This window comes from Oncorhynchus nerka, linkage group LG10 (genome assembly GCF_034236695.1).
Source record: "Oncorhynchus nerka isolate Pitt River linkage group LG10, Oner_Uvic_2.0, whole genome shotgun sequence".
NCBI lineage: Eukaryota > Metazoa > Chordata > Actinopteri > Salmoniformes > Salmonidae > Oncorhynchus > Oncorhynchus nerka.
The window spans coordinates 63,117,667-63,131,189 of NC_088405.1; the positions used below are offsets into that span (position 1 = coordinate 63,117,667).

Below are 13,523 nucleotides of genomic sequence, written 5' to 3' on the forward strand. Positions count from 1 at the left end.
CTGTCATCTCTGGTCTCTCTATCTGGTCTCTCTGGTCTCTCTGGTCTGTCTATCTGGTATATCTGGTGTCTCTATCTGGTATCTCTGGTCTGTCTATCTGGTATATCTGGTGTCTCTATCTGGTATCTCTGGTCTCTCTATCTGGTATCTCTGGTTTCTCTATCTGGTATCTCAGGTTTCTCTATCTGGTATCTCTGGTCTGTCATCTCTGGTTTCTCTGGTCTGTCTATCTGGTATATCTGGTGTCTCTATCTGGTATCTCGGGTCTGTCTATCTGGTATATCTGGTGTCTCTATCTGGTATCTCTGGTTTCTCTATCTGGTATCTCTGCTCTCTCTATCTGGTCTCTCTGGTCTCTCTATCTGGTCTCTCTATCTGGTCTCTCTGGTCTCTCTATCTGGTATCTCTGGTCTCTCTATCTGGTCTCTCTATCTGGTCTCTCTGGTCTCTCTATCTGGTATCTCTGGTCTCTCTGGTTTCTCTGGTCTCTCTCTCTGGTCTCTCTATCTGGTCTCTCTGGTTTCTCTATCTGGTATCTCTGCTCTCTCTATCTGGTCTCTCTGGTCTCTCTATCTGGTCTCTCTATCTGGTCTCTCTGGTCTCTCTATCTGGTATCTCTGGTCTCTCTATCTGGTCTCTCTATCTGGTATCTCTGGTCTCTCTGGTTTCTCTGGTCTCTCTCTCTGGTCTCTCTATCTGGTCTCTCTGGTTTCTCTATCTGGTATCTCTGGTTTCTCTATCTGGTATCTCTGGTCTCTCTATCTGGTATCTCTGGTTTCTCTATCTGGTCTCTCTGGTCTGTCTATCTGGTATCTCTGGTTTCTCTATCTGGTATCTCAGGTTTCTCTATCTGGTCTCTCTATCTGATATCTCTGGTCTCTCTATCTGGTCTCTCTATCTGGTCTCTCTGGTTTCTCTATCTGGTATCTCTGGTCTGTCTATCTGGTATCTCTGGTTTCTCTATCTGGTATCTCAGGTTTCTCTATCTGGTATCTCTGGTCTCTCTATCTGGTATCTCTGGTCTGTCTATCTGGTATCTCTGGTCTGTCTATCTGGTATCTCTGGTCTGTCATCTCTGGTCTCTCTATCTGGTCTCTCTGGTCTCTCTGGTCTGTCTATCTGGTATACCTGGTTTCTCTATCTGGTATCTCTGGTTTCTCTATCTGGTATCTCTGCTCTCTATCTGGTATCTCTGGTTTCTCTATCTGGTCTCTCTGGTCTCTCTATCTGGTATCTCTGGTCTCTCTATCTGTTCTCTCTGGTCTCTCTATCTGGTCTCTCTATCTGGTCTCTCTGGTCTCTCTATCTGGTATCTCTGGTCTCTCTGGTCTCTCTATCTGGTATCTCTGGTCTCTCTGGTTTCTCTGGTCTCTCTGGTTTCTCTATCTGGTATCTCTGGTCTCTCTCTCTGGTCTCTCTATCTGGTCTCTCTGGTTTCTCTATCTGGTATCTCTGGTTTCTCTATCTGGTATCTCTGGTCTCTCTATCTGGTATCTCTGGTTTCTCTATCTGGTCTCTCTGGTCTGTCTATCTGGTATCTCTGGTTTCTCTATCTGGTATCTCAGGTTTCTCTATCTGGTCTCTCTGGTCTCTCTATCTGGTATCTCTGGTCTCTCTATCTGGTCTCTCTATCTGGTCTCTCTGGTTTCTCTATCTGGTATCTCTGGTCTGTCTATCTGGTATCTCTGGTTTCTCTATCTGGTATCTCAGGTTTCTCTATCTGGTATCTCTGGTCTCTATCTGGTATCTCTGGTCTGTCTATCTGGTATATCTGGTCTGTCTATCTGGTATCTCTGGTCTGTCATCTCTGGTCTCTCTATCTGGTCTCTCTGGTCTCTCTGGTCTGTCTATCTGGTATATCTGGTGTCTCTATCTGGTATCTCTGGTCTGTCTATCTGGTATATCTGGTGTCTCTATCTGGTATCTCTGGTCTCTCTATCTGGTATCTCTGGTTTCTCTATCTGGTCTCTCTAGTCTGTCTATCTGGTATCTCTGGTTTCTCTATCTGGTATCTCAGGTTTCTCTATCTGGTATCTCTGGTCTCTCTATCTGGTATCTCTGGTCTGTCTATCTGGTATCTCTGGTCTGTCTATCTGGTATCTCTGGTCTGTCATCTCTGGTTTCTCTATCTGGTCTCTCTGGTCTGTCTATCTGGTCTCTCTGGTCTGTCTATCTGGTATATCTGGTGTCTCTATCTGGTATCTCGGGTCTGTCTATCTGGTATATCTGGTGTCTCTATCTGGTATCTCTGCTCTCTCTATCTGGTATCTCTGCTCTCTCTATCTGGTCTCTCTGGTCTCTCTATCTGGTATCTCTGGTCTGTCTATCTGGTATCTCTGGTCTCTCTATCTGGTCTCTCTGGTCTCTCTATCTGGTCTCTCTGGTCTCTCTATCTGGTATCTCTGGTCTCTCTATCTGGTCTCTCTATCTGGTCTCTCTATCTGGTATCTCTATCTGGTCTCTCTGGTTTCTCTATCTGGTCTCTCTGGTCTGTCTATCTGGTATCTCTGGTTTCTCTATCTGGTATCTCAGGTTTCTCTATCTGGTCTCTCTGGTCTCTCTATCTGGTATCTCTGGTCTCTCTATCTGGTCTCTCTATCTGGTCTCTCTGGTTTCTCTATCTGGTATCTCTGGTCTGTCTATCTGGTATCTCTGGTTTCTCTATCTGGTATCTCAGGTTTCTCTATCTGGTATCTCTGGTCTCTCTATCTGGTATATCTGGTCTGTCTATCTGGTATCTCTGGTCTGTCTATCTGGTATCTCTGGTCTGTCATCTCTGGTCTCTCTATCTGGTCTCTCTGGTCTCTCTGGTCTGTCAATCTGGTATATCTGGTGTCTCTATCTGGTATCTCTGGTCTGTCTATCTGGTATATCTGGTGTCTCTATCTGGTATCTCTGGTCTCTCTATCTGGTATCTCTGGTTTCTCTATCTGGTCTCTCTGGTCTGTCTATCTGGTATCTCTGGTTTCTCTATCTGGTATCTCAGGTTTCTCTATCTGGTATCTCTGGTCTCTCTATCTGGTCTCTCTGGTCTGTCTATCTGGTCTCTCTGGTCTGTCTATCTGGTATATCTGGTGTCTCTATCTGGTATCTCGGGTCTGTCTATCTGGTATATCTGGTGTCTCTATCTGGTATCTCTGGTTTCTCTATCTGGTATCTCTGCTCTCTCTATCTGGTATCTCTGGTTTCTGTATCTGGTCTCTCTGGTCTCTCTATCTGGTATCTCTGGTCTGTCTATCTGGTATCTCTGGTCTCTCTATCTGGTCTCTCTGGTCTCTCTATCTGGTCTCTCTATCTGGTCTCTCTGATCTCTCTATCTGGTATCTCTGGTCTCTCTATCTGGTCTCTCTATCTGGTCTCTCTGGTCTCTATCTGGTATCTCTGGTCTCTCTGGTTTCTCTGGTCTCTCTGGTTTCTCTATCTGGTATCTCTGGTCTCTCTCTCTGGTCTCTCTATCTGGTCTCTCTGGTTTCTCTATCTGGTATCTCTGGTTTCTCTATCTGGTATCTCTGGTCTCTCTATCTGGTATCTCTGGTTTCTCTATCTGGTCTCTCTGGTCTGTCTATCTGGTATCTCTGGTTTCTCTATCTGGTATCTCAGGTTTCTCTATCTGGTATCTCTGGTCTCTCTATCTGGTATCTCTGGTCTGTCTATCTGGTATCTCTGGTTTGTCATCTCTGGTTTCTCTATCTGGTATCTCTGGTCTCTCTATCTGGTCTCTCTGGTCTCTCTATCTCTCTTGTCTGTCTATCTGGTATCTCTGGTTTCTCTATCTGGTATCTCTGGTTTCTCTATCTGATATCTCTGCTCTCTATCTGGTCTCTCAGGTCTCTCTATCTGGTATCTCTGGTCTCTCTATCTGGTTCCTCTGGTCTCTCTACCAGCTCACTGTAAGTGTGTGCTGTTTGTGCCTGGTCTATGTGATGCTGATTGGCTCTTACTGTGTGATCGCTCTGTATGTCCAGTTCCTCCAGACCAGCCCCGTCTGACCGTCTCCACCACCTCTACCTCTTCCATCACCCTGGCCTGGATACCTGGGGACAACGGAGGCAGCTCCATCAGAGGTACTCCCCTCCACCTGGGCCTTAGTAAATCAGGATCAGTCTGAGGAGAGTTCTTTAGCTGCTGTATCTCACTGTCTGCAAAAAAATATCAATAACGTCAATATACCTTTTTGTGTATTTGTGTGATTTTGTCCTAATGTCCACTCCTAATGTCTGTCATACTCACAGCAGCAAAATGTATCACGGAGGGGTTTCTAAATCCTTTATATCCCCCCCTGGTGTTAAAGGGGTGTAACAGCAGTTAGAGTTGACCTGATTTTGCCTGGGATTATACTCTAATTGACAGACATGTACAGTATTTCATTGTTATTTAAATTGTGTCTTTGTGTATTTAGCAGATGATAAGTGAACGTTTAATGAAATCTGTGGTGTCTGTCCCTGTGTGTCCTCAGGTTTTGTCCTGCAGTACTCGGTAGACAACACAGAGGAGTGGAGGGATGTGTTCATTACTTCCACTGAGCGTTCCTTCAGGCTGGACAACCTGCGCTGTGGCACCTGGTACAAGGTCAAACTGGCAGCCAAGAACAGTGTGGGTTCAGGACGCATCTCTGAGATCATCGAGGCCAAGACGCACGGACGAGGTGAGGGGAAAGGAAGGATCGTGAGGGGAGGAGGGAAGGAGAAAGAGGAGAGGGAAATTTTTAAACGGCATGACTTATATTTTACCATCATGTGTTACACATAAACCACATCAACACTCTCAACACACTGGCTTCAATACTCCCAGTCTGACAGTCTATCCCCCTGTCTCTCCTCTTGCCCTGCAGAGCCTGCGTTCAACAAGGAGCAGCCCCTGCTCACCCACATCAACTCCACCCACGCGGGGCTCAACCTGCAGGGCTGGACCAGCGGAGGCTGCCCCATCACCACTCTGCTGCTGGACTTCCGGCCCAAGGGCACGTGGGCCTGGCAGAGCCTGAAGGCCAACGCCACAGCCCAGCTCTTCCTCAGCGAGCTGCGGGAGGCCACCTGGTACGAACTGAAGATGAAGGCCTGCAACAGTGCCGGCTGTGGGAACCAGAGCTCCCAGTTCGCCACCACAGACTACGATGGCAGTGAGTCACTTCCTGCTTCTACTAGATACTTGCTCTCACTTCCTGTTTTTACATTTACATGACATTCTAGCAGACTCTCTTATTCAAAGCGACTCACAGTCATCAAAGAGAAGGGAAGGGAGGGAGGGAGGGAGGGAGGGAGGAGCGAGGAAGGAAGGAAGGAAGGAAGGAAGGAAGGAAGGAAGGAAGGAAGGAAGGAAGGAAGGAAGGAAGGAAGGAAGGAAGCCAAAACCCACGGACGAGAGGAGGAAGGGAGGAAGAAAAGTAGAGAGGGTGAAGTAGAATCTGAGTGGGCATGAAAGTAGTAATGAAAACAGTCCTTTAATCTACCTCTGACCCCCTTCCCCTCCCTCTCTCTGTCCCTCTGACCCCCCTCCCTCTCTCTGTCCCTCTGACCCCCTTCCCCTCCCTCACTCTGTCCCTCTCACTCCTTCCCCTCCCTCTCTCTGTCCCTCTGACCCCTTCTCCTCCTCCCAGGTACCATCCCCCCTATAAACTCGGCCCAGGAGGACAGAGACGATGTGAAGAAGCTGTTCTCCATAGGCTCTCCTGTCATCCTGGTCACCCTGGGCGTCGCCCTGCTCTTCATCATCCGCAAGAAACGCAAGGAGAAGAGACTGAAACGACTCAGAGGTGAGAGACATAGTCAAGGAAGGACAAAGAGAAGGAAATAAGGGGGAGGGGAGAAACAGAGAGGGAGAGAAATAATTGCTTGGTGGGGGCGAGTAAGTATCTCAGAAGCACTAAAGGTAACAGGTCAAAACAGGACCTAATCCACATGATGATCCATCATATCTAGTAACGATATTTGTGTTTGTTTTCACAGATGCTAAGAGCCTTGCAGAGATGCTTATCAGGCAAGGATAATACACTTGATTGATTGGTGCCTGTGGTTGTGGATGTGTCATATTCCAGTGGACCTTGATGGATATTTGAATACACCTATCAGTCCCAGTAAACTCTGTTAAAGTATCACCAATATACCCCAGTTCTATATGTACTGTATGTAAGTACTGCTGATGTGACAGTGGATCCAGTCTAAGTGTGTGTCTTGTTTTGTGTGTTGAGCAGTAAGAACAACCGCAGCATGGACACCCCAGTGAAGGGTCCTCCCCAGGGCCCCCGGCTCCACATCGACATACCCCGTGTCCAGCTGCTCATCGAGGACAAGGAGGGGATCAAACAGATAGGTCAGTATGGACACACTGCAGCCAATCAGATTGATCAGACAGAATATCGTCCAATTAGATAGCCTGCAGTTACAGTACACTAACTAACTATTATATATAAACTATTATTCTCAAGTTACTAAATACATATTGATAGAGTGTGATTTACAATCAGCCTATGAGGAGAACATCTGACAAGGGAGATGAATTGTGTATCACAGATATTTTTGCACAACGGTCATAATATATTTTCCTCATCCCCTGCCTCCAATAGGTGAGGACAAGGCAGCGGCCCCAGTGACGGACAGCGAGTTCAGCCAATCGGTGAATCCACAGAGCTTCTGCACGGGCGTGTCTCTGCACCACCCCGCCCTCATCCAGAACACAGGGCCATTGATTGACATGTCAGACATCCGCCCTGGAACCAGTGAGTACTTCACATACAGTAGGATGTGCATAGAATGGACAGATGTCTTATTAGAGTGTAATGTGTAGAAGTTAACTGGATCTGACACCCAAAGTGGTTATAAAGCACCATTAATGTTGTACATGCCTGATTAGAACTGATATGAATAGGATCCTCTCACCGTCCTCCTAATATCCTCTCCTCAGACCCAGTGTCGAGGAAGAGTGTGAAGTCGGCCCACAGCTCCAGGAACCGTTACTCCAGCCAGTGGACCTTGAGCAGGCCGGGCCAGAGCCAATCAACAGCTTCCGCAAGAACTCTGACCTCTGACTGGCGCACCATGGGCTCTCACGGCATCACCGCCACCGAGAGTGACAGCTACAGCGCCAGCCTGTCGCAGGACACTGGTGGGTACCGCCCAGCCCTGGCAACAACTCCATTAAGACCCATCATTAACACATCTATCTTTTACATCCCCAAACCAGACCTGTAGGATACCTTGAAAGACCTACTGACACATCTGTACTGTATGCAAACTTCATATTGTATTATTTAATATGGTATCTCATATATTGTTTCTCCAGATAAGGGGCGTAACAGCATGGTGTCCACAGAGAGTGCGTCGTCTACGTACGAGGAGCTGGCGCGGGCCTACGAACACGCCAAACTGGAGGAGCACCTGCAGCATGCCAAGTTCACTATCACAGAATGTTTCATCTCCGACAGCTCCTCTGATCAGATGACCACTGGCACCAACGACCCGGCCGACAGCATGACATCACTCAGCACGCCGTCCGAAACAGGCCTTTGTCGCTTCACCGCCTCGCCACCCAAACCCCAAGACTATGACCGCGGCAGACCTACCAATGTGGCCGTGCCCATCCCCCACCGCGCCAACAAGAGTGAGTACAGAGAGCCACCCTGACTGGCACAGTGGCACCATATTATACTGTGCCACAGGCTGTACATCTCAACATGCCCTCCCTCTCTCTGTTCTGTCCTCATCACTAGGTGAATTCTGCAACCTCCCACTCTACATGAAGACAGACCCTTTCTTCAGGAAACAGGCAGAACTGCATGACCCGTGTCCTGCTGTACCGCCCCGGGAGGCCTCCATCCGCAGCCTAGCACAGCGGGCGTACCACACCCAGGGCCGTCACATGACTCTGGACCCGTCCAAACAGCAGGCCCTGACGCTGGGACATTCTGGGCTGGCCAGCCTGGGTGTGAGCTCGGGTACTGCCACCCTGCCCCAGAGGACTCTCACTATGCCCAGCTCCAACCCTGCAGCCACAGCCTCCACCTCCAGCACCAGCAGTAATCCCACTGGCTCCAGCACCAAGATGGGGGGCTCCAGAGACTCACTGCTAGAGAACAGCTCCTCAGCGTTGGGTAGACTGCAGAAGCAAGGGGTCGGGGCCTACTCCAAGTCTTACACACTGGTGTAGCTACTAGCCCCCCTTCTCTCTCTCAAAGACTATACACTCCTGTCTGGCCCGGCCCCACACCAGTGTTCTACACATCAGGTCAGGGTGGGTATGTAGTGCAGTGCAGTGCAGCAGGTGTCCCCAGCTAACAGCTAACTACTGTAACAGCTAATTACCCAGTAGCGTGAGTAGTCTTAATTCTGACCTTGGGTTCTGCCTCCCAGGAATGACCAGAGACCATTGTAACCTGCCTGATTCATGCTCACCTGGACCTGTATAAAACAAACTACTATCTACTGACTACCAGTGAGCCTGCTGCCATGCTAGCATGCTGCTCAGTATCCGGGGACGTATCCACACACACACACACACACACTCACACTCACACACACACACACACACACACAGAGGAAGACCTGGAGCTGTTCTCCAAGGTCATTTCAAACCAATTGAGTATTACTGAGGAGCTGAACGGTGAAAGCTCACTGCTCGTGCTGATGAAGTCAATGATAGCAGAGGAGTCTGGGCTAAAAGCAGTGTTGATTACACACACATACATTATGCTGCCCTCCATGGTTTGAGCAGAAGCTCCTGCAGGACTTCCAGTTTTATCCCCTCTAGTCTTGTCTCACTCTCTATGTCTCCACGTCCAGTCTCACTCTCCATCGGCAGTTACTCTCTCTCTCTCTCTCTCTGTGGATTCCATAAGGAAGGGTTTCAGGTTCACCTCACTCAGAATTTTAAGTTCGTATTTTTAGCACATTTATTGTTGATATGTCCCACCCTCCTCTTTCCCAACTCAACATTATCCGATAGCTTTTGACCGAAACATGACAACCCAAATAACCCAGCAATGATTTGAAAACATCAGGGCTCTCGCAATACAAACAAATATAGAATATTTGGTATTTTAAAGATTTTACGTATATATTTCTATATAAGTATATTATGTCATTTAAGTGAAATTATGGCAAAGAATAAAACTATACAACCATTTAAATGTTTTAAAAACTATAAGAATGAGACAATCGCTCAATCATGTGAAGAGCAGGGAAAATGAAAGAGGAGGAAAGAATAGAAGAGTATTATGAAGAGGGAGGAGCACTTGTATATAGAGGGTGTTCTTTATGTTACTGTAGACAGGCTGAGAGGAATGAGGTGACTTCCTTTTCAGACAGGAAGTGTCTATCTCAAAGCCCCCTATTAGTTAGTATCTTATAAGATCGTCAGTGATTGGTTGGTGTACTTACTTTCAGAAGCCAAATCATTTCCTCTGAAGACGGGTGTATCCAGGGCGACCTACACTGTTGACACTGTTGTCTATCATCTCTCTGCTTTCGTTCACCTGTTACTTGAGAAAACAGAGGCCATGACCTCTCAGGGCCTCAGGTATGGGCATTTGACCTTTGACCTGTGGTAGCAGCGGGGTTACAGAGTCACTGTGAGTGGAGCAGAAGTCAGGGATCAGAGCACGGCTACTGTACCCACAGCTAGCTACCACACAGAGTGTACACCAGTAGCCCTGTGACGTCTACCAACCTCTCAGCCCATGTATTACTGTCTCCCTCCTTCAAATACAAAATGGCCGCCAAGACACCAAGGAGGATAATCATATGAAGTAAGTTAATTGTCTAGTTTACCAGAGAGACGTTACCAGCCAGTCAGGGTGTTCAGTTTGAATATGATAAGATGATGTGCAGTCAGTGGTCTATTGGTGTCTCTGTTGTTGCCCTACTGTATATTTCCCACTTATTTCTCCATCCCCAATATCCATGTCCATCCTCATCCCCTGCACCATTTTGTGCTACTACATGTACATCAACACAGGAACTTGTTGGAATGTCTATTGAAGTATTGCCATTCAAGTGTTTTGTCGTTTCTTTTGTTTTTGGATTATTTGTCCATCTGTTGATTTTGAATTGAATATGTTTGTTTTTGCTTGTTTATTCATATGTATTTTTTGGGTTCCAGAGGCCAGACAGTACTGAGGCATAACACACCTATGATTTCGGCCAGCTTTAACCAAGTAAAATCAGGGACTAGCTCTTTAGGTCACACCAGAGCCATGTATTTAGAAAGCAGGGCCAATGCGGTTTCTGCATTATGATGCATTTACATGACACTTCAACATTCTATGGCAGCCATGTTAGCTCCCCATTAACATCACAGGGGGAATATTTTAGCAATGCTATGTAACTGAATGTCTAGAATTCTAAAAGTTATTTGAACTCTCTATATACAGTGGGGAGAACAAGTATTTGATACACTGCCGATTTTGCAGGTTTTCCTACTTACAAAGCATGTAGAGGTTTGTAATTTTTATCATAGGTACACTTCAACTGTGAGAGGCGGGAATTCTAAAATCCAAAAAATCACATTGTATGATTTTTAAGTAATTAATATGCATTTTATTGCATGACATTTGATCACCTACCAACCAGTAAGAATTCCGGCTCTCACAGACCTGTTAGTTTTTCTTTAAGAAGCCTTCCTGTTCTCCACTCATTACCTGTATTAACTGCACCTGTTTGAACTCGTTACCTGTATAAAAGGCACCTGTCCACACACTCAATCAAACAGACTCCAACCTCTTCACAATGGCCAAGACCAGAGAGCTGTGTAAGGACTTCAGGGATAAATTTGTAGACCTGTACAAGGCTGGGATGGGCTACAGGTCAATAGGCAAGCAGCTTGGTGAGAAGGCAACAACTTTTGGCGCAATTATTTGAAAATGGAAGAAGTTCAAGATGACCCTCGGTCTGGGGCTCCATGCAAGATCTCACCTCGTGGGGCATCAATGATCATGAGGAAGGTGAGGGATCAGCCCAGAACTACACGGCAGGACCTGCTCAATGACCTGAGGAGAGCTGGGACCACAGTCTCAAAGAAAACCACACACTACGCCGTCATGGATTAAAATCCTGCAGCGCACGCAAGGTCCCCCTGCTCAAGCCAGCGCATGTCCAGGCCCGTCTGAAGTTTGCCAATGACCATCTGGATGATCCAAAGGAGGAACGGGGAGAAGGTCATGTGGTATGATGAGACAAAAATAGAGCTTTTTGGTCTAAACTCCATTCGCCGTGTTTGGAGGAAGAAGAAGGATGAGTACAAGCCCAAGAACACCATCCCAACTGTGAAGCATGGAGATGGAAACGTCATTCTTTGGGGATGCTTTTCTGCAAAGGGGACAGGACGACTGCACCGTATTGAAGGGAGGATGGATGGGGCCATGTATCGCGAGATCTTGGCCAACAAGCTCCTTCCCTCAGTAAGAGCATTGAAGATGGGTCGTGGCTGGGTCTTCCAGCATGACAATGACCCGAAACACACAGCCAGGGCAACTAAGGAGTAGCTCCGTAAGAAGCATCTCAAGGTCTTGGAGTGGCCTAGCCAGTCTCCAGACCTGAACCCAATAGAAAATCTTTGGAGGGAGCTGAAAGTCCGTATTGCCCAGCGACAGCCCTGAAACCTGAAGGATCTGGAGAAGGTCTGTATGGAGGAGTGGGCCAAAATCCCTGCTGCAATGTGTGCAAACCTGGTCAAGAACTACAGGAAATGTATGATCTCTGTAATTGCAAACAAAGGTTTCTGTACCAAATATTAAGTTCTGTTTTTCTGATGTATCAAATACTTATGTCATGCAATAAAATGCAAATTAATTTCTTAAAAATCATACAATGTGATTTTCTGGATTTTTGTTTTAGATTCCGTCTCTCATAGTTGAAGTGTACCTATGATAAAAATTACAGACCTCTACATGCTTCTAAGTAGGAAACACTGCCGATTTTGCAAGTTATCAAATACTTGTTCTCCCCACTGTATATGTCTCTGGGTCACACACTGAAACTGTGTATATACTGGACAGGGTCAGGAAAAGCGGACCCTCCCAACCAGCTCTCTCTAGTCAACTCCCTGCCACCTTGGACATACATTACATACACTACCTTTGGCAGTATTGTTTATAAATGAACTCTTGTACATAAAACACAGTTTTGTATGAAGAGCTATTTTCGTCAGAATAAAATAGGGCAAGATCAGGGTTGAATCATGCCCCACTTCAAAATGAAAACAACATGAATGAAAATATTGATTTGATAAACATTAATTTCGACCTTGGGCAACATATTTTTTTCTCTATTCCCTTCATGTTTTTTATACTAATTTGTTGAATTTTTATGCTTTTTTAAAGATATTTTGATGTTGTCATTTGTCCTGTTCACTTTTTTAATGATCATTTTTTGTATTTTGTTCACCCTCAAAAATGACATTGCATGCTTGGTAAAAGGGAAAAGGTGAGGGAAAGAAATGTACAAAAAATTTAAATTTGAAGAAAAGAAAATGTTGAGAGGATTCCAAACATTCGTTTGAGTTGCTTCTAATAGCAATTGCTTGTCTTTAAAAGAACATTTTCTATGAAAAGTAATGAAAAATACTAACAAAAAGAGTATTCTAACACCTTGTGCAATAAAGCTATCTTTCTATATGCCATGGCTTCTGTCATTCTTAATAGACTTGCCTGCTACGCTAGCAACAAACACTTGCCTGCTACGCTAGCAACAAACACTTGCCTGCTACGCTAGCAACAAACACTTGCCTGAAGACAAATGTTGTTATTATACTCCTCTGTTAGCTACATACTTCAGTCTGAGACTGCCAGTGTTGAAGTCGTTTGTGGTGTCAACATGAGGGTGTTGTACAAAACAATGTCATCATTGATTGGATCATCTCTAACCAATCAGAGTAACAAAGCCAATGGCGAATTTTCAAAATGCCGCTTTACCCACGTGGGCTCTGGCCCAACCCCATCAGTTTCTGGGACAAACCAGAACGGTCAGAATGTGTTTGTGTTTAGAAATCGTCAGGGAGGTACTCAGATGCAGACTCATTGCAGAGAAGAAACAAACTTCCTTGAGCGTGGCGTAGCATCTGGCCGGAACAAGGAGTTTGGGTAGCCAGGCAAAACAAACTACCACATTCTGCTAGTGTTGGGAACAGGAATCAGAACTAGAACCAAAGAATAATCAAGATGGATAATAATTAAACCACAACGAAAATGAAAAAGCATCAATAGCAATAATACATTCTAATTGAAAAATCATGTAGCATGTGATTGTTTTTACTGTTGAATCCATTCCTTAAGCTTCTGACTATACATGTTAATTCTGGTGATAGACTGAAGCATGCTGCAACCCACAATCAGGTTATCATATTTTATTAGGCACACGCATTTGCTCCCATGTACAGCCTGAAAACCTATTCAGTGTCAGCTTGGGTCCACCAATCTACCATCACTCAATAATGTTCAATGTGTGAATTATACTGACCAAAAATATTAATGCAACATATAAAGTGTTGGTCCCATGTTTTATGAGCTGAAATGATCCCAGAAATGTTCCATGGGA

At 45.8% G+C, this 13,523-nt stretch overlaps 1 protein-coding gene across 1 annotated transcript in view; it reads left to right on the forward strand.

Annotated features, from left to right (window-relative positions):
- The window catches only part of LOC115136267 (cell adhesion molecule DSCAML1-like), a 199,125-nt gene extending 187,259 nt beyond the window's left edge, over positions 1-11,866 (forward strand). Inside the window, exons 25-34 of the mRNA XM_065023665.1 lie at positions 3,966-4,064; positions 4,457-4,645; positions 4,832-5,119; positions 5,597-5,752; positions 5,946-5,976; positions 6,188-6,309; positions 6,563-6,715; positions 6,901-7,101; positions 7,279-7,596; positions 7,706-11,866. Of these exons, the coding sequence (XP_064879737.1) occupies positions 3,966-4,064; positions 4,457-4,645; positions 4,832-5,119; positions 5,597-5,752; positions 5,946-5,976; positions 6,188-6,309; positions 6,563-6,715; positions 6,901-7,101; positions 7,279-7,596; positions 7,706-8,142 (1,994 nt within the window). The 3' untranslated portion in view covers positions 8,143-11,866. The remainder of the gene's footprint in view (positions 1-3,965; positions 4,065-4,456; positions 4,646-4,831; positions 5,120-5,596; positions 5,753-5,945; positions 5,977-6,187; positions 6,310-6,562; positions 6,716-6,900; positions 7,102-7,278; positions 7,597-7,705) is intronic.
- The last annotated feature ends 1,657 nt before the right edge of the window (positions 11,867-13,523 follow it).